Source organism: Rana temporaria, chromosome 8 (assembly GCF_905171775.1).
Source record: "Rana temporaria chromosome 8, aRanTem1.1, whole genome shotgun sequence".
Lineage (NCBI taxonomy): Eukaryota > Metazoa > Chordata > Amphibia > Anura > Ranidae > Rana > Rana temporaria.
The window spans coordinates 186,176,903-186,204,215 of record NC_053496.1 but is presented as its reverse complement, the minus strand read 5'-3'; the positions used below and the strand labels follow the sequence as shown (position 1 = coordinate 186,204,215).

At 46.5% G+C, this 27,313-nt stretch overlaps 3 protein-coding genes across 3 annotated transcripts; all 3 read left to right on the top strand.

Annotated features, from left to right (window-relative positions):
- Positions 1 to 6,154: 6,154 nt before the first annotated feature.
- LOC120909709 (oocyte zinc finger protein XlCOF6.1-like) lies at positions 6,155 to 15,418 on the top strand. Its single transcript, XM_040321439.1, has 2 exons — positions 6,155 to 7,699; positions 15,379 to 15,418. Exon 1 carries the CDS (start codon positions 6,369 to 6,371, stop codon positions 7,692 to 7,694), a length of 1,326 nt encoding a protein of 441 aa, XP_040177373.1. The 5' UTR covers positions 6,155 to 6,368; the 3' UTR covers positions 7,695 to 7,699; positions 15,379 to 15,418.
- Positions 7,945 to 15,412, top strand: LOC120910632 (gastrula zinc finger protein XlCGF71.1-like). The gene is made up of 2 exons (XM_040322386.1): positions 7,945 to 8,048; positions 14,716 to 15,412. The coding sequence occupies exons 1-2, from the start codon at positions 7,945 to 7,947 to the stop codon at positions 15,371 to 15,373; spliced, it is 762 nt and encodes a 253-aa protein (XP_040178320.1). The 3' UTR covers positions 15,374 to 15,412.
- Positions 15,419 to 15,616: 198 nt separating the features above from the next.
- Positions 15,617 to 24,149, top strand: LOC120910631 (gastrula zinc finger protein XlCGF28.1-like). Its single transcript, XM_040322385.1, has 2 exons — positions 15,617 to 15,636; positions 22,669 to 24,149. The coding sequence occupies exons 1-2, from the start codon at positions 15,617 to 15,619 to the stop codon at positions 24,071 to 24,073; spliced, it is 1,425 nt and encodes a 474-aa protein (XP_040178319.1). The 3' UTR covers positions 24,074 to 24,149.
- The last annotated feature ends 3,164 nt before the right edge of the window (positions 24,150 to 27,313 follow it).

The following is a 27,313-nucleotide window of genomic DNA, read 5'->3' as shown; positions in this document are numbered from 1 at the left end:
GACTGGGAGAGTGCTTTCTGGGATGGGTGCAAAGCCAGTGGAGTGGAATGTTGTGGCACAGGCAGTGGAGAGAGGCAGCTGCAGACAGGAGGGCTGGCAGGTCTTGACGATGTGGTGCTGGGATCAGTAGCCACATGGACAGCTAGGACTACGAACATTTTGCTACGTGGGCCCTGCCTGCAAAGGGCATTTACTCAGGCCTGGCTGAGCCAGTGTCAGGCCTAAATTCAGTGCTAGTTGGTCTGGAATAAGCAGTAATCAAGTGATGTGCTGGAGCTGGAAGTGAGGAGGTGTATATACAGGGCGTGTATATAGTTGAAGTCCCAATTCTTAATTTCTTCAATCAAGTGGGCATCCCATACTACCCCTTACTCCATCCAAGTTTAATTCACCTCAATAAAAAATAAAAACAAAGTACAAGGACTGCTTCTTGACTCCTGAGTGTCTGAAGATTGTGTGCCTGGCAGGGTAAGAGACAGACCACAACAACCAGCAGCCCCTATGGGGGTACCGCTACATTTGGGGGCTCGTTTCGGGGCTGTCTGCTCATGGGTAGATATTATAATTTGAAGTATCGTGTAATTATTATGTGGCACACGGTTGTGAACACCGCCACTTCCTGTACATAGAAATTGCTTTCATAGATTAGCGGAACATTCATTGTATTGTATTTATTCATATTTCTTTACACAACATTCAAAAAAATAATAATTTATATGAGTTGGTTTTGGATCATCGTGGCTCCATTATTGTTCCAGAAATTGTTCATTGCTCAAGGAACGCCTAGAACCCTTTGGAGGAACCCTGGCTGAGAAAGTCTGGACTAGGCAGTAATATATTTCTCTCCCCCTCGGTGGGAGTGGAGATGACCCATCTATAAGGATATACCGTACTGCACATACACACACAGCACAAGGACGTGTTCACAGTCACACTACGAGACGATTCTCGGGTGGCTGCAGTTCCGCATATCTCCACAAGGTGGTGATCTCACATTTACCATAGAGACAACAAGTCTCTATGGAAGACAGGAAGTGATGTCAGATATAAATACAAAGTTCCGGGTGAGAGGTGAGTCAGGAGGAAGTGGAGAGGAGACATTGCTGGAAGTGGCAGCAGAGGAGGTAATAAGATCTTATCTTCTATTTACACCCAGTAACCCCGTCATGTCCGTCCTCTTCCTCCATAGTCACTGTGATGTCTTTTATCTCCAGCAGATGATGATGCACTCATATATAGGGTGGGAACTGGGAACTGTAAGCTCCAGGAGCCGGGCCCCCCTATTCTTTCGGTATTGTAATTGTACTACTGTCCCCCAGCACTCTCCCAGTCCTCTCGCTGGTCTGTAATCCCAGGTGGTGTGTGTTCATGTATTCCTGTCTCCGGGACCACGTTGGTCCGGGGTTGTGATCTACCGAGTAGGCCTGGTAGTCAGACTGGGTCTACGTTTGAGGAGTGGTCCTGTGCTGTCCGTCCTGAGGGAGGAAGCCACTCGATGAAGAATCTGTCTTGGAGAGCACCGAGCACGAGGCTGGTATCTCAGGAGAGGCCTTGAACTTCATCGAGGGACGCTGCCATAGGGTGACCACGTGTCCCAGATGTCCCGGGCACCTTCACTCTGGGACAATACAGTGTCCCGGAATGAAACTGACACAGGTCCCAGGATGAACCCCTCAGAGCTTAAGATGTGACCCCCCCCCCCCCAAACTAGTGAAGAACTAAAGGTCCCAGCATAGATCTGTGAAATCTATGGGGTCACACCCTTAGATCTCATGGGCTCATGCGGGGAGTTTCAAAATGGGGGGGGGGGTCACATCTTTAGATATCATTGGTTCATGCTGGGAATTGTAGTCCTTTACTTTGGGGGGGGGGGTGACCTCCCCAAAGTTAAGGACTACAGGTCCCAGCATGAACCCCCCCCCCCCCCCAACTAGTGAAGAACTACAGGTCCCAGGATGAACCGGTGAAAACCATGGGGGGGGGGGGTGTCACAATTATTTTTTATAAAAAGTTATCTTTTTTTAGAAAGGGGGGGGGGGGTGTCCCTGAATGGCAGTTTGGAAATGTGGTCACCCTAGGGACGCACCATTACTGAAAGACTTAGTGATGGACGCCTGTCAGTTCTAAGTTTGCAAGAAGTTAATCGGGAGAGATCCAGTTGCTGAATTCTGGTTGCTAGGCTAGTGAGAGGGACCTATACGGGTGTGCAATACCCACTCTGGCTAGAGTGGCGACGAAAGCTTTGTTGCTGGAAGCAGGAGTGTTTCCGGACAGAAGTTGTGCACCTGAACCTGTTACCTATTAACCTTCCACCTCTTCAACTACTTATTTTATTCTTTTACCAAGTTCAGCAAAAAATTCAAAGAAAAAGAAGTCTAATGCCGCGTACACACGATCATTTTTCGGCATGAAAAAAAAAAACGATGTTTTTCGACATTTAGAAAAAACAATGTTTTTCCAACTTCATGATTAAAATGACGTTGCCCACACACCATTGTTTAAAAAACAATGCTCTAGCAAAGCGCGGTGACGTACAACACATATGACAGCACTATAGAGGGGAAGTTCCATGAGGATGGCGAAACCCTTGGCGCTGCTTTAGCTGATTCCGTGTTAGTAAAAGACGATTCACGCTTTTCTGTCTGTTACAGCGTGATGAATGTGCTTACTCCATTATGAACTGTAGTTTTACCAGAACGAGCGCTCCCGTCTCATAACTTGCTTCTGAGCATGCGCAGGTTTTTAACGTAGTTTTAGCCCACACACGATCATTTTTTACAACCCGAAAAACGACATTGTTTAAAACGTCATTAAAAAATGCAGTATGCTCGAAAAAAAAAATTGTCGTTTTTCAGAAGCCGAAAAATGATGTGAAGCCCACACACCATCGTTTTAAATGACATTTTTTTTAAAACTACGTTTTTTTTCATGCTGAAAAATGATCGTGTGTACGCGGCATTAGTCTGGACATTGAACTTTTTCTCAACTCTCATCTGATACCCTAGACGGCAAGGAAATAGAGGTAACATGCTGTCCAAAACAATCCAGCAGCTCCTTCGGGGGTAGTGCTACATTCAGAAAACAGATTTCTCAATAATGATCCGAGTCTCAGATATTCATCTTAAAATGTGATCAGTAAAGTACACAGAGATCACATGAATATGATGTGTCCTGGTAAAGCCCAAAGATAAAGGCCCATATTATCTTTAAATGTCCGCGGGCGGCGCGTAAGGCATTTACACTCCGCCGCCCCAAACTACAGGAGCAAGTGCTGTATTTCCCAAACACTTGCTCCGTAGTTTGGGGCGGCGGAGTGTAAATGGCCCGGCGTAGCCACGCGTATCTTCAAGGGGGCGGCTTCTATTCAAATTAAGCGCGCCCCCGATTCTAAGTAACTGCGCATGCGCCGGGCTTAAAAAAGCCCAGTGCGCATGCTCCAGTTCTCGGCGGAAAACGTCAATGACGCCGACGTGTGCGTCATTGATGTAAAGTCGTATTCAAGAACGACTTAGGGAAACGACGTAGCCGACGGAAAAACACGACGCGGACCCGACGCCATCCGTAACATGGCCTACGTGGGACATGCGGAAACTTACTCCTCATATAGGAGTAAGTTTCCGCTTACGCAAACGACGTTAGCGACGGGTACGCAACGCAAAATCGTTTGGGAATCGGCGTAGCAGGCTCATTTGCATAAACAAATGAGACCTTCACGTAAATGCCATCTAGTGGCGGGCGGAGTAATTACATTTAAGATCCGACAGTGTAAGTGACTTACACATGGCGGATCTTAAGTGTATCTATGCGAAAATGATTCTAAGAATCAGTCGCATAGATACACGGGCCAAAAAAGAGAGATACGATGGAGTATCCTGAGATACTCCATCGTAACTTTTCTCAGAATATGGCCCAAAGTTCATCTTTCAGTTTAGGAGAGGAGGGACACACCCGGGAGAAATTATTCTGTGTACAGAACCCCCCCCCCCCCTACTGCTCCTCCTACTAATATCCCTTTCAATCAGAGTCAGAGAATCCTATGACATCACACTGACCTCATAGCTCCTCCTCCCAATGTCCCTCTCACAAGCAAAGCAAGAATGTTGCTCCTGCATTGTGTGTAATGACACCAGAATTCCTTGTGACAAGCATTTCCATTACAGAGTGTGTGTGTTTGGGGCTGTTTGGGTAAATTATATCCCAATGGGGTTTTGCTAAAATGAAGACCTGACCAGTGAGGTGAGGAGGATTCTGGGAATGTCATTTGATTTTACTATTTGTGTTCAGATCTAGAGTTTTCCTCCTGTGAAGTCTGGAGATCATATGACCATCACATTGCCTCCACCTCCCTCCCTGATAGAATAGAGAAATACAAAGAAGATTCTAGAAGTCACCAGAGAGATCATCGAGCTGCTGACAGGAGAGGTGAGCGGTGCCGGGAAGGACGTCATGATGGAGAATCAGCCGCCCCTCACATCACCGGGTAAGAGGAGACTTTATTGTAAAGGAGAGAGCAGTACGGAGGCTCCACCTAGATCCCCCATCATCTGATAAACACATAGAAACAATGGATTCAGTCAGTGTGTGTGTTTCCTACAGATGGATCCAGTAATGGGAACCCACCAGAGAGATGTCCCCGTCCTCTGTATTCCCGGGATTCCACACAGGAAGGTCACACCATCCCCCACCATCATCAGGTAGATGAGGAACAATTATTGGTAGTTATGATTTATACACAAACATGTTTATTATAATGAATGTTTTATTATATATTCAGAGTGGAAACCTCGGGGAAGATAATATTGATGTTAAAGAAGAGTATAAAGAGGAGGATGAGGAGTATGGAGTGGTGGAGGAGATTTCAGAAGGACACAAGGATATGATGGAGCCTCCTAATACCAGGAACCCACCAGAGAGATGTCCCCGTCCTCTGTATTCCCGGGATTCCACACAGGAAGGTCACACCATCCCCCACTGTTACAAGGTTGGTGGGACAGAGATTATAAAACACAGACTTAGAAAGACGATGTGTGGATTTATTATGTGGCATCACTATAATAAAGCTTATATCTTACAGATGATATTCTCTCTCATTCTCTTGGTTTAGAGTGGAGATCCAATCGATATAGAATTTGAGGTGAAATCAGAAGAAGAAGAGACGTATGTGAGGGATGATCAGCAGTCTATGGAGGAGGATGGAATAACGGGGACATTTATAGAGGAGGACACTCCTACAGAGATCAGCACAGGTGGGTCATTAACACTAAATCCATTCCTCCACCCATACTGCTCACTGATTGGTCCAGAGTAGGGCGGGGACTGGGTGATATCAGCCTGTAATCCCCTGGTCACTTTCCTGAGCTGTGTTCCCCGTCCTGTATTCCTGTATTTCTCTCGGATAATCTTCCTTCTATGTGCTGCAGACACAATTTATGTCTCTAGACTGGATTTATGGAGATTCTGGGGTTCAGCTGGCAGCAAAATTTTGATTTTCACCATAGGGTTTGCTTGACCTAGACACCTGGGGTATGTACCTGGGTCTTCTGCCCCATGTTTGGGTGGGGACACTCGTTCTATAATCCCCTCCTCACTGTCACTCCTATAAAAGACAGTTCTCGTTGTTTCCTCACTCTCTGACTAAGGTCCATGAATAAAGAAATGATCTGGTAGGAGATCAGAGGACCCATTTACTAGTTACCTTGAGGGGGGAATTGTAAGATCCTCAGAGACAAAGCTGCCTGATGTGGGCGGAGTCCTGGTTTAGGGGAACCAATCAGCTCATGTCTAGTAATAATTTTTGTATTTCTATTTTAGTAGATGGACGGGAGATGAGGAAAACCTCAGAGGATTGTCTCACTTTGTCTCCAGACTGTAAAGTAGAAGATGAGGACATCACACAGTATAGTCCAGGAGAAAACCCCACTACCTCAAATGTCCATCCGGCACCACACAGTGTAGATGGACCATCGTATTCCTCTTATCCTGAGGAACCTCTGACTGTGCGGGACGGTGCCGGACCATCGTATTCCTCTTATCCCGAGGAACCTCAGACTGTGCGGGACGGTGCCGGACCATCGTATTCCTCTTATCCTGAGAAACCTCAGACTGTGCGGGACGGTGCCGAACCATCGTATTCCTCTTATCCTGAGGAACCTCAGACTGTGAAGGACGGTGCCGGACCATCGTATTCCTCTTATCCCGAGGAACCTCAGACTGTGCGGGACGGTGCCATCTTTCCAACACATAGGAGGTTTTCCTGTAGTGAGTGCGGGAAGTGTTTCCGTTATAAATCCATACTTAATAGGCATAAAAGATCTCACACAGGAGAGAAGCCATATTCCTGCCGTGTGTGTGGGAAAAGTTTTTCAGATATGTCCAATTTCTACAGGCATCAGAGATCACACACGGTCGAGAAGCCGTATTCCTGCCCTAAGTGTGGGAAATGTTTTTCAGATAAGTCCAGTTTTTCTAAACACCAGAGATTGCACACGGGAGAGAAGTCGTGTTCCTGTCTTGAGTGCGGAAAATGTTTTTTACGGGAATCCCACCTTATTAGACATATGAGATCTCACACAGGAGAGAAGCCGTATTCTTGTACTGATTGCGAGAAATGTTTTTCTCGGAAATCCCATCTTAATAGACATATGAGATTGCACACAATTAAGAAGCCCTATTCCTGTACTGAGTGCGGGAAATGTTTTGTTCAAAAATCAGAACTTGACGCACATCAGATGTCTCACGCGGGGGAGAAGCCGTTTTCCTGTTCTGAATGCGGGAAATGTTTTTCACATAAGTTCAAACTTTCCATACATCAGAGTTTGCATACAGGGGAGAAACGACATTCCTGTCCTGAGTGCGGAAAGTGTTTTCGTTTTAAGTATGGTCTTACTGTTCATATAAAACGTCACACAGGAGAGAGAGCATATTCCTGTCCTGAGTGTGGGAAGTGTTTCTACACTCAAGCCACACTTAAACTTCATAAAAGGTCTCACACAGGTGAGAAGCCGTATCCCTGTCCTGAGTGTGGGAAGTGTTTCCCCAGTAAAACCCGTCTTGATGAGCATAAAAGAACTCACACAGGTGAGAAGCCGTATCCCTGTCCTGAGTGCGGAAAATGCTTCAGTTTGAAAACCACTCTTAAGGTACATAAAAAAACTCACACAGGTCAGAACTTGTATACTTGCCCTGAGTGTGGGAAAAGTTTTACACAGAAGTCCAATCTTACCTTGCATCAGAGATTGCACACGGGGGAAACGCCCTATTCCTGTCCCAAGTGTGGGAAATGTTTTTCTCGGAAGTTCTGTTTTACCAACCATCTGAGGTTTCACGCGAGGGTGAAGCCGTATTCCTGTCCTGAGTGCGGCAAATGTTTTACAGAGAATTCACATCTTCAGATACATCAGAGAATTCACACGGGGGAGAAGCCGTATTCCTGTCCTGAGTGCGGGAAAGGTTTTATAGAGAAGTCACATCTTCTCAACCATCAGAGATCGCACACAGTGAAGAGGGAGTTTCCCTGTCCTAAATGCGATAAATGTTTTAAAACGAAGTACAACCTCAACAAACATCAGGAATCGCACACGGCGGTAGATCCACTTTACTTTTTTAATTGGCAGAAGTCTAACCCACAGAAGTCCTCTGTTTACAGTCATCTGAGATTGGACACGGAGGAGAATGAACTTTCCTGGTCTGAGTGAGGGAAATGTTCTTCCTGTACATCAGGGGTCCCACACAACCCTTGAGGTGTATTAGTGAGTGCGGGAAATGTCTTGTATATGAATGTTGCTGGACATGTGGGGAAGAAGCACACCCTGATATACACCTCAGATATACTCCATGGCTGATCTTCATCATGTAAGAAACACTTCATAAGGAGATCAGAGATCACCAAAGACATGGATGAAGTGTTGTACCGTGTTGGCCATTGATAGCAGGAGAAAAATAAAAATGGAGTCATTCCCTCTCATTCACTTTTATGTGAAAGAGGATCACTGTAACTGGAGGGCCCGTGGAACCCAGAAGCTCTTAGAAAGTCTGAGCCAGAAACCAGCGTAACAATGACCCACTGTGCAACAATATAGTGGGGGTTATGGCAGCTAGCTGCTTCCATAACCACGGTATATAACGTCAAAGTGGCGATGTACTGTATATCTAAGTGGTTAAAGTGCCACAAACAATATCAACTACTCCGATCTAAATTTATAAAAGATTCATCTAAATTTTATTTATACAAAATTTAAACACATATATGATATCATAGGTACAGATTACATCAGCATAAACAATATACAACCATTCTGTGCAAACAATGCATAAAGAAGAATTTATGGATCAACGCGTTTCGGCCAAAGCAGGAGGAGGGCTTCTTCAGGATCCAGTTTGCAACATTAATATATCTGATTACTGATTGATAATATCATAATAATTCCACATAATAAACAATACAGAAATTATAAATAGACCCCTTGTGCTCCGTCAGGCATGGTTTCATAGAAATATCTCGGAGATCATAATCACACATTTAAGATTTTAGTAGACAAAGAAGGACATTCTTTTTTTTTTTTTTTTTTTAACCCTCAATTCACAGAAATTAAATATCACACATTTTCACTGGGCTATGTAATTTGTTTTGTTTTATGAATAGACCCCTAAATGCCAGGAGACTTTTATTTAAAAATGGGAAGTTTGTGGCACATAAATTAACCGCTTAAGACCCGAACCATTATGCAGGCAAAGGACCTTGCCCCTTTTTGCGATTCGGCACTGCGTCGCTTTAACTGACAAAAATTGGCGTCCTTTTTTCCCCACCAATAGAGATTTCTTTTGGTGGCATTTGCACCAAAAAATTTAATAAAAATGCATAAGACATGTACTTACAAACATCTCATGATTAAAAGCGTGTATGTATGCCGGCCGGCAATAGGAGCCCTTCCTCCATCAGATGGAACGCGGTGACGTCAGTGTGCGCCTTCCCAGACGACGTTTCGTCATTAACAGACGTTCTCAATGGGGATCCCCATTGAGAACGTCTGTTAATGACGAAACGTCGTCTGGGAAGGCGCACACTGAGATGAGATGTTTGTAAGTACATGTCTTATGCATTTTTATTAAATATTTTGTACGGTATCACGCTATGGTCCGTTTTTATTTATATACCGAGGATATGTTCAATCATCGATGTGGTGTAATTTGAGATCTGCTCCCTGGATCCCTCCCCAGTCTGATGCTAATCTGAAGTGGAGCCCATTGAATATAATGTGTCTACATGCCTAATGTTTGGGTGGTTCTGGTAAGCGGCTTTCAGTTTGGTGGTGGTGTGTTCACACTAAAGTTTTGCTGACACATGGTGGTGCTGCTACAAATTTTTTATTGGACTGAATGTGCTTTTATTCATATGATCTATTATCATTGCTTTTTACCAGCCTGATATCTGGTTTCCTACTTGGCGCAGTTTACTTTTATATTAGCCAATTAGAGGAGTTTTCCCTCGTGGGGCATGCTGGGGAGGGGTATATCTGTGACAGGTGTCATGTGCTAAAAAGTTTTCGCGGGGTCCCGGTTCCAGGTACGGCATCCACCTTCAGGGTGCGCGCATCCATGGACCCCGCCAACGCGGCCCACCTGGCCAAAATTGCAGGCTACACAGAACCTCATCCGGAGGTAAAAGGGGACTCCAGTGACTTACTGGATCTCCGGTTCTATTGAGAGGATCCCAGGCTGGGTGCCGTTCGATTGGGGGGTCGGCTTGAGGAGAACCCGGAGGCGGGTTGTCCAATGGGGCTTGAACGAACCAATCAGGGATCTGGTGACCGGAACGCTGACAGGTACGCTTTGCTGTCGTCCGGTGACCTATGCAGAAATCTACTGGGAGGATTCGCTCCATTCATCCATTCAGCTCACTTAAAGTGATAGGCCTATGGCAGAGGCCCTAGAGCCAGGTCTGTGAGAGAGATCTGTTCCTCCCAGAAAATCCTAAGTGACACCCTGGCTGCCAGGCTTGTGAGAGGGGTCTGTCCGGGGGCACTTCACCCACTCCAGCTGGAGTGGCGACGAATCGCAAATTGATACTACTGAGAGCGGGACTGCTCTGTTCATATCCAGGCCTGATACCGCAAGGTTCTCTTTTCTCTTCATCAACCTTTCTTTTCCTAATTGATGTTGATGTTGGCCTGGAAATAAAGCATTGGAAAAACCCTTATTCACTGTCTGGACCTTTGCTCACTACTTTGTTTCTACAATTGCACCCCTGGGCCACATCAAGGTAACTTAATATGCCGATCCCAACAACAAATCAGCGGCTACTGTGGGGGTAGCGCTACATCAGTGGTCAGTGTAGTGGTCCCTTACATTGGTGATCAATGGGAGAAGGACCCCCTTTTATCAGTGGTCAGTGTAGGGGTCCCTTACATTGGTGACCAATGGGAGAAGGACCCCCTTATATCAGTGGTCAGTGTAGTGGTCCCTTACATTGGTGACCAATGGGAGAAGGATCCCCTTATATCAGTGGTCAGTGTAGGGGTCCCTTATAGGGTTGCCACCTTTTCTTTAAGCCAAACCCAACAGTTTAGCGGCAAAGGGCACATATTTTTTCATAGTGTACACTATAGGATTATAAAAGACCTGGGACATTTTTGGCTGCCTCATCGAGAGTAGTAATGCTGTAGATGTGGCTAAACAGCTCTTGCTGACATCATCACCCCCCCCCCCCCACACACACAGTGCCTTATTGATGCTGAACCTGCCCCCAGACAGCGTCCTGCAGCTCCCGAATGGCAACAAATGTTTGTGTGACTATCTCAGTTACTTGAGGAGGCACAGCACAGTCTGAATAATGTGTCCGGGTTTCAGGCAGACCAAAACCCGGACACACAATTCCAAACCCTGTGAATCCTGGATAGGTGGCAACCCTACTCCCTTACATTGGTGGCCAATGGGAGAAGGACCCCTTATATCATTGGTCAGTGTAGCTGTCCCTTACATTGGTGACCAATGGGAGAAGGACCCCCTTATATCATTGGTCAGTGTAGCTGTCCCTTGCATTGGTGACCAATGGGAGAAGGACCCCCTTATATCAGTGGTCCATGGGAGAAAGACAGTCCTACATCACCATTAGTGGGAAGACTGCCCCCCTTAGGCCAGGTTCACACCTATGCCAATTGAGTGCGGCTTAAACCGCATCCAATACGCAGAACATTTCAAAATACATTGTTTTCAATGAGGCTGGTTCACATATGTGCGATGCATTCGCACTGCGCATTGCAGTAAAACCGTGTGCGTCTTTTAGGCATTGCGGTGCGGCTCAGGTGCGAATTCAAGCCCATTATCTTCTATGGGTACGCAGCTGATTCGCAGATGTGTTCAGTTCTCTTCAGGAATTTCTCTCATTCAGCTCAATACACTTCTCCCCCACTCTCCTCTCACCCGTAACTTCTCCCAGGTCTCCAAATTCGCATCTAAAACATTGCTAATCTGCTGAACACTTCTCTTATCTCTCTACAGAGATAAGAGAGCTGAAATTCGCACCGCACTAGTGTGATTCCGGCCTTACAGATCATTGATGTCAGTTGTTAGAGAGACAGAAATTGTTTATTGCTCAAGGAACCCCTAGAGACCTTTGGAGGAACCCTGGGTGAGAAAGTCTGGACTAGGCAGTAATATATTTCTCTCCCCCCTTGGTGGGAGTGGAGACGACCCCATCTATAAGGATATACAGTACTAGCACAAGGCCATGTTCACACTACGAGACGTTTCTTGGGGGTGCAGCTCCTCTGAGCTCCACAAGGTGGTGAGCTCACTTTTACCCAGACAGGAAGTCTCTATGGGTGACAGGAAGTGATGTCAGGTACAGACAGGAAGTTCCAGGTGAGAGGTGAGTTGGGAGGAAGTAGAGAGGCGACATTGCTGGACGTGGCAACTGAGGAGGTAATACGATCTTATTTTCTATTTACACCCAGTAACCCCGTCATGTCCGTCCTCTTCCACCATAGTCACTGTGACGTCTTTTATCTCCAGCAGATGATGATACACACATATATAGTGTGGAAACCTAGGTTAGGTAACATGGGAAGGAGGCAGGGTTGCCGACTTTCAGTAAATTTACAGTTTGTAAAATCCATAATTGTCGCATCTGTCCATGAATGTCAGTTATGGACATTTAGCCTACATGTCCGTAATGGACATTCAAGGACAGATGCAAAATGTATGGATTTTACAAACTGTTCATAAATTTACTGAAAGTTGGCAACCCTGGAAGGAGGGGTGGATTTAAAAATGCACATGTTTGTATTTTATAGGCTTTATGTAGAAGATGGAAAAGACCTGATGTCTGTGAAGGTTCAGCACAAGGGATGTGTCTGGATGATGACTGTATCATTGTGTGTGTCAGGTTCCTATAAGGTGTCAGGATGTCACTGTCTATTTCTCCATGGAGGAGTGGGAGTATTTAGAAGGACAGAAGGATCTCTACAAGGACGTCATGATGGACAATCAGCCGCCCCTCACATCACCGGGTAAGAGGAGACTTTATTGTAAAGGAGAGAGCAGTACGGAGGCTCCACCTAGATCCCCCATCATCTGATAAATAGTGATGGGCCGAAATCAGAGCTTTGCCCAACCCGGGCTTAGAATGCCTTGTGTGGCACACAGGGTATTGTAGGGCGTTCAACGGAGCGAACACCCACCAAACGCCCTGCAAATTTAGGTGTTCGCCGAAAGGGCAAACAGGCGATGTTTAGGCCGAGCGGTCTGAACTGTTCGCCCAATTCTACTGATGAACACTAAGAAACAATGTATTCAGTCAGTGTGTGTGTTTCCTACAGATGGATCCAGTAATGGGAACCCACCAGAGAGATGTCCCCGTCCTCTGTATTCCCGGGATTCCACACAGGAAGGTCACACCATCCCCCACCATCATCAGGTAGATGAGGAACAATCACTGATAGTATCATTAGGATCTGTACATTATCTGCATTGTTACCATTGATGTCATTTTTATTCTATATTCAGAGTGGAAACCTGAGAGATTCTAAAGTTGAGGTCAAAGACGAGATTAAAGAGGAGAATGAAGAGTATGGGGTGATAGACACCATGGTGGAGTCATCCAGCTACAGAAACCCACCAGAGAGATGTCACCGTCTTCTGTATTCCCGGGATTCCACACAGGAAGGTCACACCATCCCCCACCATCATCAGGTAGATGAGGAACAATTATTGGTAGTTCTGATTTATACACAGCATGTTTATTACAATGAATGTTTTATTATATATTAAGAGTGGAAACCTCGGGGATGATAATATTGATGTAAAAGAAGAGTATAAAGAGGAGGATGAGGAGTATGGAGTGGTGGAGAAATTTTCAGAAGAACACAAGGATATGATGGAGCCACCTAATACCAGGAACCCACCAGAGAGATGTCCCCGTCCTCTGTATTCCCGGGATTCCACACAGGAAGGTCACACCATCCCTCACCATCATCAGGTAGATGAGGAACAATCACTGTTAGTATCGTTAGGATCTGTACATTATCTGCATTGTTACCATTGATGTCATTTTTATTCTATATTCAGAGTGGAAACCTGAGAGATACTAAAGTTGAGGTTAAAGAAGAGATAAAAGAGGAGGAGGAGTCACCCAGTTATAAAAACCCACCAGAGAGATGTCCCCGTCCTCTGTATTCCCGGGATTCCACACAGGAAGGTCACACCATCCCTCAATATTGCAAGGTTGGTGGGATGGAGATTGTAAAACACAGACTTATGGAGACGATGTGTGGATTTTCTATGTGATGTCACAATAATAAAGCTTATATCTTACAGATCATATTCTCTCTCATTCTCTTGGTTTAGAGTGGAGATCCAATCGATATAGAATTTGAGGTGAAATCAGAAGAAGAAGAGACGTATGTGAGGGATGATCAGCAGTCTATGGAGGAGGATGGAATAACGGGGACATTTATAGAGGAGGACACTCCTACAGAGATCAGCACAGGTGGGTCATTAACACTTAATCAATTCCTCCACCCATACTGCTCACTGATTGGTCCAGAGTAGGGCGGGGACTGGGTGATATCAGCCTGTAATCCCCTGGTCACTTTCCTGAGCTGTGTTCCCCGTCCTGTATTTCTCTCGGATAATCTTCCTTCTCTGTGCTGCAGACACAATTTATGTCTCTAGACTGGATTTATGGAGATTCTGGGGTTCAGCTGGCAGCAAAATGTTGATATTTACCATAGGCATTGCTCAGCCTAGGAACCTGGGGTATGTACTTTGGGTCTTCTGCCCCATGCCCGGGTCTAGCAAGATCTCTCGTCCTATAATCTCCTCATCACTCCCACTCCTATAAAGACAGTTCTCGTTGGTTCCTCACTCTCTGACTAAGGTCCATGAATAAAGAAATGATCTGGTAGGAGATCAGAGGACCCATTTACTAGTTGCCTTGAGGGGGGAATTGTAAGATCCTCAGAGACAAAGCTGCCTGATGTGGGCGGAGTCCTGGTTTAGGGGAACCAATCAGCTCATGTCTAGTAATAATCCTTGTATCTCTATTTTAGTAGATAGACGGGAGATGAGGAAAACCTCAGAGGATTGTCTCACTTTGTCTCCAGACTGTAAAGTAGAAGATGAGGACATCACACAGTATAGTCCAGGAGAAAACCCGACTACCTCAAATGTCCATCCGGCACCACACAGTGTAGATGGACCATCGTATTCCTCTTATCCTGAGGAACCTCAGACTGTGCGGGACGGTGCTGTCCTTCCAACAGATAAGAGGTTTTCCTGTCCTGAGTGCGGAAAGTGTTTCCAATTTAAATCCCGTCTTAATGTGCATAGAAGATCTCACACAGGAGAGAAGCCGTATTCCTGCACTAAGTGTGGGAAATGTTTTTTATGGAAAACCACTCTTTCCACACATCAGAGATTTCACACAGGTGAGAAGCCGTATTCCTGCCTTAAGTGCGGGAAGCGTTTTTCATATAAGTCTAATCTTTCCATACATCAGATATCACACACAGGGGAGAAACGATATGCCTGCCCTGAGTGCGGGAAATGTTTTAAAGGAAAGTCATATCTTCATATGCATCGGAGATCGCACACGGGGGAGAAGCCGTATTCCTGTCCTGAGTGCGGGGAATGTTTTAAAGGGAAATCATATCTTCAGATACATCAGAGATCGCACACAGCGGAGAAGCCGTATTCCTGTCCTAAATGCGAGAAATGTTTTAGAACTAAGTCCGGTCTTGAATCACATGTAAGATTTGAAACGGAGGTTGGTCTACTTTCCTCTTCTGATTGGAGGAGGTGTAACCCACAGAAGTCTTCTGTTTACAGTCATCTAAAATTGGACACAGAGGAGAATGAACTTTCCTGGTCTGACTGAGGGAAATGTTCCTCACTGAAGTCCTGTCTTCCTGTACATCGGGGGGTCCCACACAACCCTCGAGGTGTATTAGTGAGTGTGGGAAATGTCTTGTATACGAATGTTGCTGGACATGTGGGGAAGAAGCACACCCTGATATACACCTCAGATATACTCCATGGCTGATCTTCATCATGGAAGAAACAGTTCATAGACCTCAACCGTAGCTTGACCTCTTGACAAAGATGTCCTGACTCCTGTGGAATGAATGAGGTTATAGATTGGTAATTTTTTCTCCCATTGAAACATAGTATTGAGAACGGGGGGCCACACACTTGTGGGGATAATAAAACTTTCCAAATAAAAAGGCAACAACATAAGAAACAGTTGATAAGGAGATCAGAGATCACCAAAGACATGGATGAAGTGTTGTACCGTGTTGGCCATTGATAGCAGGAGAAAAATAAAAATTGAGTCATTCCCTCTCATTGGCTGAGTACATTTTGTGGTGGAAACTCTTGCAAGAGGTCTGTTTTCTCAAGTCGTCTTCCAGGACGAAAAGCGTTAACCCCACCACTTAAAAGGCGGCCCTCTAGGCCTTTTAAAATAAAAATGGAGTCATTGGCTGAGTACATTTTGTGGTGGAAGATTTCACAAACACATGTCTGTTTTTAAAAAAAAAATTGGTTCGACTAATGTAATTTCCTATGATAATCATCGCCAATCTACTGGCCATTATGTGGTATTGTAGTATTTCTGCTGCATTATGGCCACTAGATGGAGTTGACGATCATAGGAAATCACTGGGGTAGATTCAGATAGATTAAGCAGATCTTTAGATCTGCGTAATCTATCTGATTTACAATCCGCCAGGCGCAAGTTTTTGAGGCTAGAGCTGTATTCAGAAAGCACTTACCTCAAAACTTGCGGCAGCGTATCGTTAATTCCGCAGCTAGGGGGCATCTACAACTTAAATCAGGCGCGTCCCCGCGCCGATCCAACAGCGCATGCGCCGTCGGCGATTTTCCCCAGCGTGCATTGCTCCAAATGACGTCGCTAGGACGTCATTGGTTTTGGCGTGAGCGTAAATTACGTCCATCCGTATTCGCGACCGACTTATGCAAACGACGTAAAAATTCAAAACTCGGCGCGGGAACGACGGCCATACTTAACATTGGATACGCCGCATATAGCAGGGGTAAGTATATGCCGGGAAAAGCCGAACGCAAACGACGTAAAAAAAAAGCGACGGGCGGGCGTTCGTTTCTGAATCGGCGGAAATCGGAATTGGCATATTCGTCGCGTAAAAAACCGAAGCGTCACCTAGTGGCCGGCGGGAGATTGCAGCCTAAGATCCGACGGTGTAAGTCACTTACACCTGTCGCATCTAAGGGAGATCTATGCGTAACTGATTCTTATGAATCAGTCGCATAGATCTGACTGTCGGAACTCAGAGGTACGACGGCGTATCTCTATCTGAATCCGGGCCACTGTGTATAGAAACCACTTCACACTGACGTAACGCATATATGCATCCTCGGCTTCAAGTGGTTGTAGCGGGATGATCTGCAGCTGCACGCATCCAGTACCGTTTTTTATTTAGAGCGGACGGTCGGCTTTCTTGTAACAACAACCGATGCGGGTAATCAGCCGCTCGCCTGTTATTCCAAGTAGACATGTACGTTTCGTTCCGAATTAATGTTCGGTACAAGTTTTTCGTGATTCGGATATATCCGAATTACAATATAAACAAATTTTACCAAAATGCTCAGAGTAAAGAACTGAAATTCGAATCAAATTTTACATGGAACTCCAGTCCAATTCTAACTGTAAACATATTGCTGAAATTAAAGACTGTGGGGCAGATCCACAAAAGAATTACACCGACGTATCTATTGATACGCCGCGTAATTTTAAAGTTCCCGCGTCGTATCTTTGTTTTGTATCTACAAAACAAGATACGACGGCATCTGGGATCGATCTTAGGTGCATTTTTTCCGCCGGCCGCTAGGTGGCATTTCCGTCGAAATTTCGCGTCGAGTATGCAAATTAGCTAGTTACGGCAATCCACGAACGTACGTCTGGCCGGCGCATTTTTTTACGTCGTTTGCGTTCGGCTTTTTCTGGCGTATAGTTACCCCTGCTATTATGAGGCGTACTCAATGTTAAGTATGGCCGTCGTTCCCGTGTCGAATTTTGAATTTTTTACGTTGTTTGCGTAAGTCGTTCGCGAATAGGGATTTGCGTAGAATGACGTCACGGTCGGAAGCATTGGCTTGTTCCGGTTTAATTTCGAGCATGCGCACTGGGACACCCCCACGGACGGCTCATGCGCCGTTAAAAAAAAACGTTGTTTACGTCGGGTCACAACGTATTTACATAAAACACGCCCCCATCACAGCCATTTGAATTCCACGCCCTTACGCCACCAAAGATACACTACGCCGCCGTAACTTACGGTGCAAATTCTTTGAGGATTAAAAAAAATAAAAATAAGTTACGGCGGCGTAGTGTATCTTAGATACGCTACGCCCGGCGGAGAGAAGCGCCGATCTACACGGATCTGCCCCTGTGTGTGTTATTAGAGGAACATTTGGAAATAAATAAAGAATAAATACTCAGGTAATATCAATGTAACATTACTACTATGATCAAATGCAATGTTACTGTTGTACTTTACTTTACAATGTTATACTCTAATAAAAGTAATTGAAAAGAAAATAAATGCTGTTTTTGACGCCACAGGGAAACCTTTTTCCTTTAGAAATGTCATTTTTTTGCGCAACTGTTCTAAACACAAGAAACATGTGCCACTTTACAGGCATACTATAGACACCCCCAGGCACGAAATTTAAAGGAATATTTCACTTTTATTGTTTCACTTTAGGCATCATTAAATTCACTGCTCCCGGAAAAACTTCAGTTTTTAAACTTTTTTGCATTGATACATGTCCCCTGGGGCAGGACCCGGGTCCCCAAACACTTTTTATGACAATATCATGCATATATGCTATTTGGCAAAAAAGGCGTACACCCGATGTTCGACTTGAACATTGGGCTAATCCCTAGTCTCTGCTAAAAATTAATTATATATATATATATACACACCGTATTTATCGGCACATAACAAACCCTTTTTCCCCTGTAAATAGGGGCAAATCGTATGTGCGTGTTAGACGCCGATTTTGTACCTGTCTGCACGGAGGGGACGAGCGCAGCCGCATCAGAGCCGGGATCTCCTGTGTAATCGGCGCTCTCAGCCAAAAACAGTCCCTTCTCCTTGGCCGGCTCTTAGGATAGACGTCACATCTCCCTGCATTGGACCGGTGATTTGTCTATCATTAGAGGCGGCCACGGAGACGGGACTGTCTGTAGCTGAGAGCGCTGATTACACAAGAGATCCTGGCTCATGCGGCACAGATCAGGCTGCAATGGCGAGGATGCATATGGGCACAGATCAGGCTGCAAAGATGCATATGGGCACAGATCAGGCTGAGAACAGGAATCACCTCTGGAGAGGGTGAGGACAGGGATCACCCTTGGAGAGGAAGAGGACAGGTATCGCCCCTGGAGAGGGCAGGGATCACCCCCTGGAGAAACAGAGAACAGGGATCACCGCTGGAGAGGACAGGGATCACCCCTGGAAAAGCAGAGGACAGGGATCACCGCTGGAGAGGGAGAGGACAGGGATCACCGCTGGAAAAGCAGAGGACAGGGATCACCGCTGGAGAAGCAGAGGACAGGGATCACCGCTGGAGAAGCAGAGGACAGTGATCACCGCTGGAGAAGCAGAGGACAGGGATCACCACTGGAGAGGGAGAGGACAGGGATCACCCCTGGAGAAGCAGAAGACAGGGATCACCCCTAGAGATGCAGAGGACAGGGATCACCGCTGGAGAGGGAGAGGACAGGGATCACCACTGGAGAGGGAGAGGACAGGGATCACGCCTGGAGAAGCAGAAGACAGGGATCACCCCTAGAGATGCAGAGGACAGGGATCACCGCTGGAGAGAGAGAGAGGACAGGGATCACCACTGGAGAGGGAGAGGACAGGGATCACCCCTGGAGAAGCAGATGACAGGGATCACTGCTGGAGAAGCAGAGGACAGGGATCACTGCTGGAGAAGCAGAGGACAGGGATCACTGCTGGAGAAGCAGAGGACAGGGATCACCCCTGGAGAGGACTGGGTTCACCGCTGGAGAAGCAGAGGACAGGGATCACCTCTGGAGAAGCAGAGTACAGGGATCACCTTGGGAGAAGCAGAGGACAGGGATCACCCCTGGGAAGGGAGAGGAAAGGGATCACCCCTGGAGAAGCAGAGGAAAGAGATCACCCCTGGAGAAGCAGAGGACAGGGACCACCGCTGGAGAAGCAGAGGACAGGGGTCACCCCTGGACAGGTAGAGGACAGGGATCTCCGCTGGAGAAGCAGAGGACAGGGATCACCGCTGGAGAGTCAAAGGACAGGGATCACCACTGGAGAGTCAGAGGACAGGGATCACCACTGGAGAGTCAGAGGACAGGGATCACCCTTGGAGAGACAGAGGACAGGGATCACCCTTGGAGAGTCAGAGGACAGGGATCACGCTTGGAGAGACAGAGGACAGGGATCACCCTTGGAGAGACAGAGGACAGGGATCACCCTTGGAGAGACAGAGGACAGGGATCACCCCTGGAGAGGCAGAGGACAGGGATTACTGCTAGAGAGTCAGAGGACTGGGGTCACTTCTGGAGTAGGGTGACCAGACATCCCCGGTCTCTGGGGACAGTCCGCGGATTGAGGACACTGTCCCTGGACCAAGCCTGTCTGTCCTGGTCACCTTACTCTGGAGAGTGACCAATAGGAGACGGGCCCCTTATATCAGTGGTCAGTGGGAGAATGATATTCTTACATCCCCATTAGAGAGAAGACTGCCCCCCTTACAGATCATTGATGCCAGCTGTTACTGAGAGACAGAAATTGTTCAACTCCTAAAAACCATCTTAGAAACCCTGGCGGAGAAAGGCTGTACTAGGCAGTTATATATTTCTCTCCCCCTTGGTGGGAGTGGAGATGACCCATCTATAAGGATATACAATACATACACACACAGCACAAGGCCGTGTTCACACTACGAGACGTTTCTCAGGCTGCAGTTCTTCTGAGCTCCACAAGGTGGTGATCTTCTTTCTTGTACCGACAGGAAGTCTCTATGGAAGACAGGAAGTGATGTCAGGTACAGACAGGAAATTCCGGGTGAGAGGTGAGTCGGGAGGAAGTAGAGAGGAGACGTTGCTGGAAGTGACAGCAGAGGAGGTAATAAGATCTTATTTTCTATTTACACCCAGTAACCCCGTCATGTCCGTCCTCTTCCTCCATAGTCACTGTGACGTCTTTTATCTCCAGCAGATGATGAAAAATAACTATTCCTGATGTCTGTGAAGGTTCAACACAAGGGGTGTGTCTGGATGGTGACTGTATCATTGTGTGTGTCAGGTTCCTATAAGGTGTCAGGATGTCACTGTCTATTTCCCTATGTAGGAGTATTTAGAAGGACACAAGGATCTCTACAAGGACGTCATGATGGAGAATCAGCCGCCCCTCACATCACCGGGTAAGAGGAGACTTTATTGTAAAGGAGAGAGCAGTACGGAGGCTCCACCTAGATCCCCCATCATCTGATAAACACATAGAAACAATGTATTCAGTCAGTGTGTGTGTTTCCTACAGATGGATCCAGTAATGGGAACCCACCAGAGAGATGTCCCCGTCCTCTGTATTCCCAGGATTCCACACAGGAAGGTCACACCATCCCCCACCATCATCAGGTAGATGAGGAACAATTATTGGTGGTTATGATTTATACACAAACATGTTTGTTACAATGAATGTTTTATTATATATTCAGAGTGGAAACCTCAGGGATGATAATATTGATGTAAAAGAAGAGTATAAAGAGGAGGTTGAGGAGTATGGAGTGATGGAGGAGTTTTCAGAAGGACACAAGGATATGATGGAGCCACCTAATACCAGGAACCCACCAGAGAGATGTCCCCGTCCTCTGTATTCCCGGGATTCCACACAGGAAGGTCACACCATCCCCCACTGTTACAAGGTTGGTGGGATGGGGCTTATGAAACACGTACTTATGGAGACAATGTGCGGATTTCTTATGTGATGTCACAATAATAAAGTTTATATCTTACAGATGATATTCTCTCTCATTCTCTTGGTTTAGAGTGGAGATCCAATCGATATAGAATTTGAGGTGAAATCAGAAGAAGAAGAGACGTATGTGAGGGATGATCAGCAGTCTATGGAGGAGGATGGAATAACAGGGACATTTATAGAGGAGGACACTCCTACAGAGATCAGCACAGGTGGGTCATTAACACTAAATCCATTCCTCCACCCATACTGCTCACTGATTGGTCCAGAGTAGGGCGGGGACTGGGTGATATCGGCCTTTAATCCCCTGGTCACTTTCCTGAGCTGTGTTCCCCGTCCTGTAGTTCTCTCGGATAATCTTCCTTCTCTGTGCTGCAGACACAATTTATGTCTCTAGACTGGATTTATGGAGATTCTGGGGTTCAGCTGGCAGCAAAATGTTCATTTTCACCATAGGGTTTGCTTGACCTAGACACCTGGGGTATGTACCTTGGGTCTTCTGCCCCATGCCCGGGTCTAGTGAGATCTCTCATCCTATAATCCCCTCATCACTGTCACTCCTATAAAAGACAGTTCTCGTTGTTTCCTCACTCTCTGACTAAGGTCCATGAATAAAGAAATGATCTGGTAGGAGATCAGAGGAGCCATTTACTAGTTACCTTGAGGGGGAATTGTAAGATCCTCAGAGACAAAGCTGCCTGATGTGGGCGGAGTCCTGGTTTAGGGGAACCAATCAGCTCATGTCTAGTAATAATCTTTGTATTTCTATTTTAGTAGATGGACGGGAGATGAGGAAAACCTCAGAGGATTGTCTCACTTTGTCTCCAGACTGTAAAGTAGAAGATGAGGACATCACACAGTATAGTCCAGGAGAAAACCTGACTACCTCAAATGTCCATCCGGCACCACACAGTGTAGATGGACCATCGTATTCCTCTTATCCTGAGGAACCTCAGACTGTGCGGGACGGTGCCGGACCATCGTATTTCTCTTATCCTGAGGAACCTCAGACTGTGCGGGACGGTGCCGGACCGTCGTATTCCTCTTATACTGAGGAACCTCAGACTGTGCGGGACGGTGCCGGACCATCGTATTCCTCTTATCCTGAGGAACCTCAGACTGTGCGGGACGGTGCCGGACCATCGTATTCCTCTTATCCTGAGGAACCTCAGACTGTGCGGGACGGTGCCGTCCTTCCAACAGATAAGAGATTTTCCTGTCCTGAGTGCGGGAAGTGTTTCCAATTCAAATCCCGTCTTAATGATCATAAAAGATTTCACACAGGAGAGAAGCCGTATTCCTGCCCTGAGTGCGGGAAATGTTTTTTAAACAAAACCACTCTTACCACACATCAGAGATTTCACACAGGTGAGAAGCCATATTCCTGCCTTGAGTGCGGGAAACGTTTTACAGTAAACTCCCATCTTTCCCAACACCAGAGATCTCACACAGGCGAGAAGCCGTATTCCTGCCCTGAGTGTGGGAAGTGTTTTTCATGCAAGTCCCATCTTTCCATACATCAGATATCCCACACAGGGGAGAAACCATATTCCTGCCCTGAGTGCGGGAAATGTTTCTGTTTTAAAAACAGTCTTGCTGTTCATCTAAAATCTCACACAGGAGAGAAACCATATTCCTGTCTTGAGTGTGGGAAATGTTTCCGCAGTCAGTCCAGGCTTAATCTTCATAAAAGGTCTCACACTGGTGAGAAGCCATATTCCTGTCCTGAGTGTGGGAAATGTTTCAGTTTGAGAAACACTCTTTTTGTACATAAAAGGTCTCACACAGGTGAGAAGCCGTATTCTTGTTCTGAGTGTGGGAAAAGTTATTCACACAAGTCCAATCTTGTTTTGCATCAGAGATCTCACACAGGTGAGAAGCCATATTCCTGTACTGAGTGCGGAAAAAGTTATTCACACAAGTCCAATCTTACCTTGCATCAAAGGTCTCACTTAGGTGAGAAGCCGTATTTTTGTCCAGAGTGTGGGAAATGTTTTGTACAAAAATCAGAACTTGTCACACATCAGAGGTCTCATGCGGGGCAGAAGCCTTTTTCCTGTACTGAGTGTGGGAAGTGTTTCCATTTTAAATCTCATCTTGATGTTCATAAAAGATCTCACACAGGTGAGAAGCCGTATCCCTGCCCTGAGTGCGGAAAATGCTTCAGTTTGAAAACCACTCTTAAGGTACATAAAAAAACTCACACAGGTCAGAACTTGTACACTTGTCCTGAGTGCGGGAAAAGTTTTACACAAAAGTCCAATCTTACCCTGCATCAGAGATTGCACACGGTGGAGAAGCCGTATTCCTGTCCTGAGTGCGGGAAATGTTTTATAGAGAAGTCACATCTTCTCACCCATCAGAGATCGCACATAGTGAAGAAGCCGTATTCCTGTCCTAAATGTGAGAAATGTTTTCAAACTAAGTCAGATCTTGACTCACATGTGAGATTACAAACGGAGGTAGATCCACTGTCCTCTTCTGATTGGAGGAGGTGTAACCCACAGAAGTCCTCTGTTTACAGTCATCTGAGATTGGACACGGAGGAGAATGAACTTTCCTGGTCTGACTGAGGGAAATGTTCCTCACTGAAGTCCTGTCTTCCTGTACATCAGGGGTCCCACACAACCCTCGAGGTGTATTAGTGAGTGCGGGAAATGTCTTGTATGTGAATGTTGCTGGACATGTGGGGAAGAAGCACACCCTGATATACACCTCAGATATACTCCATGGCTGATCTTCATCATGTAAGAAACACTTCATAAGGAGATCAGAGATCACCAAAGACATGGATGAAGTGTTGTACCCGTGTTGGCCATTGATAGCAGGAGAAAAATTGACTCATTCCCTCTCATTGGCTGAGTACATTTTGTGGTGGAAACTTATGCCGCGTACAAACAATCGGGAATTCTGACAAGATTTTTTTTTTTACTAAATGTGTAGCATACGCGGTCACACAAATCTTGCCTGAATTTCCGACCGTCGAGAACGCGGTGACGTACAGGACGTACGACAAGCCGAGATCAATGAAGTTCAATAGGCAGTTCGGCTCTTCTGCTTGATTCTGAGCATGCGTGTTTTTTTGCGCGTCGGAATTGCACACAAACGAGTGGAATATCCGCCAAGAATTTTTTCCGTCCGAAAAATAGAGAACCAGCTCTCAATCTTTTGCTGGCTAAAATTGACAGAAAATGTTTGATGGAGCCTAATTTTCCGACTAAATGCTCACATCCAACTTTTTTTACGGAAAGTCCTATCGTGTGTACAGGGCATTAGAGGTCTATTATTCTCTTGCAAGAGGTCTGTTTTGTCAAGTCGTCTTCCAGGACGAAACCTGTTAACCCCACCACTTAAAAGGCGGTCCTCTAGGCCTTTTTAAAATAAAAGTCATTACCTCTTATTGGCTGTGTATATTTTGTGGTGGAAGATTTCAGAAAACACTTGCAGGTCTATTTTTGAAAAAATTGTTCATGAAATGTGAATTCCTATGATCATCAGCGCCATCTAATGGCAATAATGTGGTATTGTAGTGTTTCTGCTGCATAATGGCCACTAGATGGAGCTGACCATCATAGGAAATCGCTGTGTATATTAAAATACTGTCAGAATTTGTAACATCTGGGGGAATGGTTGTTACATTCATCCAACTATTTTTTTGGTTTATAGACAAGCTTCTTAATTTCACTCAAAGAAGTGGGGACTCTTACCGGAAGGAGTGGACCTCCTGTAGCAGCGAGGTCACACACATCTGCAGATATAGCCCTCTGCGGGGTCTATGATAGATCCTGTCTCGGGAATACACTGGCAGTCTGAGAGCATCCTTCCCAGTATACAGCTACCATCTGACTCCCTTTCTGAACTCAGATGTAAGGAGGAACCCTGCAGATTCAGATGTAAGAGGGAACCCTGTGGACTCATATCTAAGAGGGATCTCTGTGAAATCAGATTTAGGAGGGAACCCTGTGGAATCAGATGTAATGGGGAACTCTTCAGACTCAGATGTAATGGGGAACTCTGCAGACTCAGATGTGATGTATCCATACGTTTGATGGTTGGAAAAGAAAGGGGTATTAAGGGTTAAAAAGGAAGGCAGACATCCTTTAGAGCACAGGTGTAAAACATAAGGCCCGTGGCCAAAATCTGGCCCTCAGGGACATTTCATGTGGCCCTTCCAGACCTCCTCTGGTCCTCCTCCAGACCCTTACTTTCTGCTTTCAAGCAATGTATCCAGCTCCTTCCCAGCAGCAGCATAAGGTAAGGGGGTGTGGGGGACTCAACTTCTGATGGTGGGGTGGCTCTTGACTAATAATATATTCGGAGATTATAGATGAGTGGGGGGATCCCAGCACAGAGAGACAGGAAGGAGGGGGGGAGAGAGCAGAATCATGGGAGAGAGTAAGGGGAAGAAGGGGTTAGAGAAAAGGGGGTGGTGATAGAAAGATGGGGGGTGGAGGAGGGGGAGAGTGAGAGAAAGATGGAGGGAGTCGGAGATAGAGGGGAAGGGGTGGTGAGAGAGAGAGGAGCGGTGATAGGGATGGGGGTGTGAGAGAGGGGGGGAATGGTAGAGGGAGATGGGGGGAAAGAGAGAAGGGGTGGTGAGGAAGAGAGACAGATGGGTGGTGAGAAAGAGGAGGCTGGAGAGAGGAAAAAGTAGAGGGAGAAGGGGTGGTGAGGAAGAGAGACAGATGGGTGGTGAGAGAGAGGGGGAGGGAGAGTGGAGGCTGAAGGGAGGGAGAGAGTGAAAGGTAGAGGGAGAAAGGAAAAAGTAGAGGGAAAATGGGTGGTGAGAGAGACAGAGGGCTGGTGAGAGAGGGGAGGGATGGGGGAGAGAGGAGGCTGGAGGGAGTGACAGCGGAAGGGGCGAGAGAGAGGGAGATGGGGGAGAGAGAGAGAGAAGGGGTGGTGATAGAGACGTGGGTGAGAGAGAAGGGAGGGATGGGGGAAGAGAGGAGGTTGGAGGGAGTGAGAGAGTAAGGGAAAGGTGGGGGAGAGAGACATAGGGGTGGTGAGAGAGAGGAGGGAGATAAAGAGGTGGAGGGTGAGGGTGAGAGAGAGGTGGGTGCAAGATAGAGAGAGATGGGACAAAGAGAGGGGGAGAGAGATTGGGACGTGAGAAGGATGTAAGGAAGAGAGAGGGGGAGTGAGAAAGAGATCCCTTGCCTTGGCCCAGTCTGCAGCCCCTCATGTCCCAGTCCGCATAATTTACATGCAGTCTGAACTAAATAGAAGCTCCAGTCATTGTGGTGAGGTTACTCGCTGTGCCCTGTAGCAGTGTTTTCGATGCCTGTTCACCCAGCCTTGTGCGAGGGGCTGAGGCTGGACGAGAAACATGCCGAAGGCTGAGCATGTTCTCCGTATCAGTGGACACTGCCAGGAGATCTCGGAAGGCAGGGGGAAATGTTGATGATAGGAGTGGGCCGCATGGTGTAGTCATCCCCCGGAAGCTCCAGCAGCAGTGAGTGAGTAACTTGTATAGCGCTACAAATGCGAACTAAATCGCCTCAAGGCGCTTCTTGCATCCAGTGTCGTCCTGATCCTTCAGAAGAGGGGGGTCTTTCGTTTTTTCCTAAAAGCCCAATGGTGTTCTTCCATGCGGATGGTCGTGGGTAGAGCGTTCCAGAGCCGAAGTTTTGAGGAGCGTTTCCTTGTGAACATTTGTGAGTGAGGGAGAGGGTCTCGAATGTGACCCGATCCTTTACGGCTAGCCAATGGAGGGTCCTCAGTGACGGGGTGATGGATTCCCAGGGTTTTTTCCCCGTTACCAGTCTGACTGCCGTGTTCTGGACGACTTGTAGACGCAAAATCTGGTATTT

What these genes read in the sequence shown, in the direction of transcription:
- LOC120909709 (XM_040321439.1), top strand. Translation starts at nt 6,369, where the DNA reads ATGTCCAATTTCTACAGGCATCAGAGATCACACACGGTCGAGAAGCCG.
- LOC120910632 (XM_040322386.1), top strand. Translation starts at nt 7,945, where the DNA reads ATGGAGTCATTCCCTCTCATTCACTTTTATGTGAAAGAGGATCACTGT. An exon ending in AGTCTGAGCCAGAAACCAGC is followed by an intron (nt 8,049 to 14,715) that starts GTAACAATGACC and finishes TTCCTCTTATCC; the next exon opens with TGAGGAACCTCAGACTGTGC.
- LOC120910631 (XM_040322385.1), top strand. Translation starts at nt 15,617, where the DNA reads ATGAATGAGGTTATAGATTG. An exon ending in ATGAATGAGGTTATAGATTG is followed by an intron (nt 15,637 to 22,668) that starts GTAATTTTTTCT and finishes TCCTGAGGAACC; the next exon opens with TCAGACTGTGCGGGACGGTG.